Below are 2,430 nucleotides of genomic sequence, written 5' to 3' on the forward strand. Positions count from 1 at the left end.
TGTTTGGGGTGTCCCCTGCCTTCGCCCATAAGTGGCTGTGATAGGCTCTGGCAGCTTTGTGACCCCCAAAGGGAACAGATTAATTGAACCAAACATGTGAGTCACAGAACATGGTTGACCTTTGGGGTGCAGGTGGAAATTAAACATCTGTTGAAAGAATGTGAGAAACATTTGAAGTTGAACTTTGACAGAGAAAGCTTAAAGAGTTGGCCGACAAAAAGTAGTGCATCTGGGAGCCGAAGTGGGTTTTTTCTGGTGTGGAAAGGAACCAAGGCATGATCCTAAAGCTTGCAGACATGTTCTGGAGGTGAATGGTGTACGAGAGGGTGATGAGAGACATTGAAAGCTGAAGGTGTGATGTCAGTAGCAATGACCCAGTGGTGATTAGCAGACAAAAAAATTAAAAAAAAGTTTGGCATCCAAGACAGTACAGATTGTCAACTTCAAAAATGACCTGCAAATCCAGAAAAGGATATAAAAAGGTGTGGCCAGACAATATCCAAAAAGGACATTAAACCTGGCAGATTAGCATTTGTATAAATTCTGAGAAAGTAAATGCTGACTTTTCCAGGGTAGTTCGTCCTCAAACTAGAGGAATAGTAGCAGAATCTCAGGTCAGAAGTGAACATTTGTGAGCAACAGCATCATTTCATACAAAAGAGCCACAGACTCAGAAAGGTTAGGATAATATACACTTAAGTACAAGCCTTTATTTCACTACAGGTTTACAGCTACATCTTCAGCATCCAGCCTTCATCTGGTTCTGGGGTGGCAAAGGTTTGCCCAGGTGGATGCCCACTGTCAGACCAAACTCCTGGCTGGCATGTTTCTCCTGAACATCAGGAGTCAACTGGAAAGACTTTGGGTCAAAGCAGTCCAAGGAGATGAAGGACAGCAGCTTCTCTTCCAGCAGGCCCTGCAGTCGGGAACGCCAGCCCTCCAACATGGCTGTACGAGCTTCAGGAGACGCACAAGAAGGAGCCCAAAAGACCTGAGGAGGCAGGACCTGGAAGCCACAGTAATGCAGGATACCGTTCTGGATGGAGAGAGAGAAAAAAAATAAATGAAAGTCCGTTAGAAGCACTTCTGCAGATTTCACTTTAAATTAGTTGCTGCATGCAGTACCTGGATTGGCCACAGAGTGACGTTCATGTCTCCATTGATGCCAGTGGAGCTGAACATGGATTCAAGAGAGCCAGTGGTGAGGGACAGCATGGCTTTCTTCTCCTGGATGAAGAGGAGAAGTTCAGAACATGATATCCATGCAAACATCTGCACTGAAGCCTCACCTTCAGGAGTCCCTGGCTGTAACGCTTCTCTTTAGTGAAGGCAAAGCCACATGTGAGCACACGGTCAATCCAGCCCTTCATGATGGCAGGAACACTGAACCAGTACATGGGGAACTGGAAAACAGCAAACAAAATGAGCATGTGCCAATTTCCTGGTGATCAGTGCAAACTGGACTTCACCTGAAAGATAACCAGGTCTGCCTCAGAGAGTTTAGTTTGCTCTGCAGTGATGTCTTCTGCCAGCCTGCCCTCCTCCCATGCCAGCCTGGTCTCCTCCTGATACCGGAAGTGTTCAGCATCCTTAACGTCCCCTGTCACAGAGACATGGTCACTTAGTGCTGGAGTAGAGTCCAGGTTTCTGTCACATGCCAGCATACCTTTGATGTCCTCAGCAGTGGCAGCAGCTTTAAAGTTCATAGCATACAGGTCAGAAACCTCTACTGTGCAGCCCTGAGCTGCCAGAACCTCCACAGCAGCACTTTTGGCTGCAGCATTGAAGGATCCAGAGCTCTGGTGGGCAAACACAATCAACACTTTCTTGGCTGCAAACAAGAGACAAAGATTTTAGAAATGCTTCAAAAAGGCAGCCCAAACTAAAACTGTTAAAGTACCCATTTTGAAAGCTTCTTTCAACCAGTGTCTGTTTTCTTCTGCCACAGAGCTGATGAACACAAATGAATCCACAACACATGACTGTCAGACTGCAGTTTTATACAAACCTCCACCTCAGACTGTCTCAGGTGTTCTCCGTCAATAAATCAGTCAATAATCAGCTTCACTTCTCCAAACATTTACTTTTGAACAAAGGCTGCTTTTCAATTAACAAATGGGATGTTAACCTTTTGTAACACAAACATCTCAAAGTTGGGCTGTTTTTCCCCCTAGAATAAATTTACTCTGGAGGGAGTGTATCATTTTTTAACAAGAAGGTTTAAAACCGATCCTATTTTATTTTCTTCTTTTGTGCATCTTTTTTTAATGATGTTATCTCTTGATAATCAATAAGATTTGTTTTTCTCTTTTTTATTGTAACGATCTGCTTATTTGATTATGTGGCTAAAGAGACACATGGTGTTGTAAGCGTGCTTACATTTCAAAGATGAAGAACCACAACACTGCATACATGTCAGATAATTCATAA

The 2,430-nt window shown here is 43.9% G+C and overlaps 1 protein-coding gene across 1 annotated transcript; it reads right to left on the reverse strand.

Moving 5' to 3' along the window:
* Window positions 1-679: 679 nt before the first annotated feature.
* Window positions 680-2,007, reverse strand: LOC101170885 (ribosyldihydronicotinamide dehydrogenase [quinone]-like). Its single transcript, XM_020713178.2, has 6 exons — window positions 1,901-2,007; window positions 1,667-1,831; window positions 1,470-1,600; window positions 1,290-1,403; window positions 1,126-1,227; window positions 680-1,036 (listed from the first exon to the last, which is right to left on the reverse strand). The coding sequence occupies exons 1-6, from the start codon at window positions 1,902-1,904 to the stop codon at window positions 740-742; spliced, it is 813 nt and encodes a 270-aa protein (XP_020568837.1). The 5' UTR covers window positions 1,905-2,007; the 3' UTR covers window positions 680-739.
* Window positions 2,008-2,430: the final 423 nt, after the last annotated feature.

The sequence above is a fragment of the Oryzias latipes genome, chromosome 21 (genome assembly GCF_002234675.1).
Source record: "Oryzias latipes chromosome 21, ASM223467v1".
NCBI lineage: Eukaryota > Metazoa > Chordata > Actinopteri > Beloniformes > Adrianichthyidae > Oryzias > Oryzias latipes.

Coding starts and splice junctions, on each gene's coding strand:
- LOC101170885 (XM_020713178.2), bottom strand. Junction 1,228..1,289: donor ACAGCCAGGGACTCCTGAAG/GTGAGGCTTCAG, acceptor CTCTTCATCCAG/GAGAAGAAAGCCATGCTGTC. Junction 1,037..1,125: donor TCACTCTGTGGCCAATCCAG/GTACTGCATGCA, acceptor CTCTCCATCCAG/AACGGTATCCTGCATTACTG.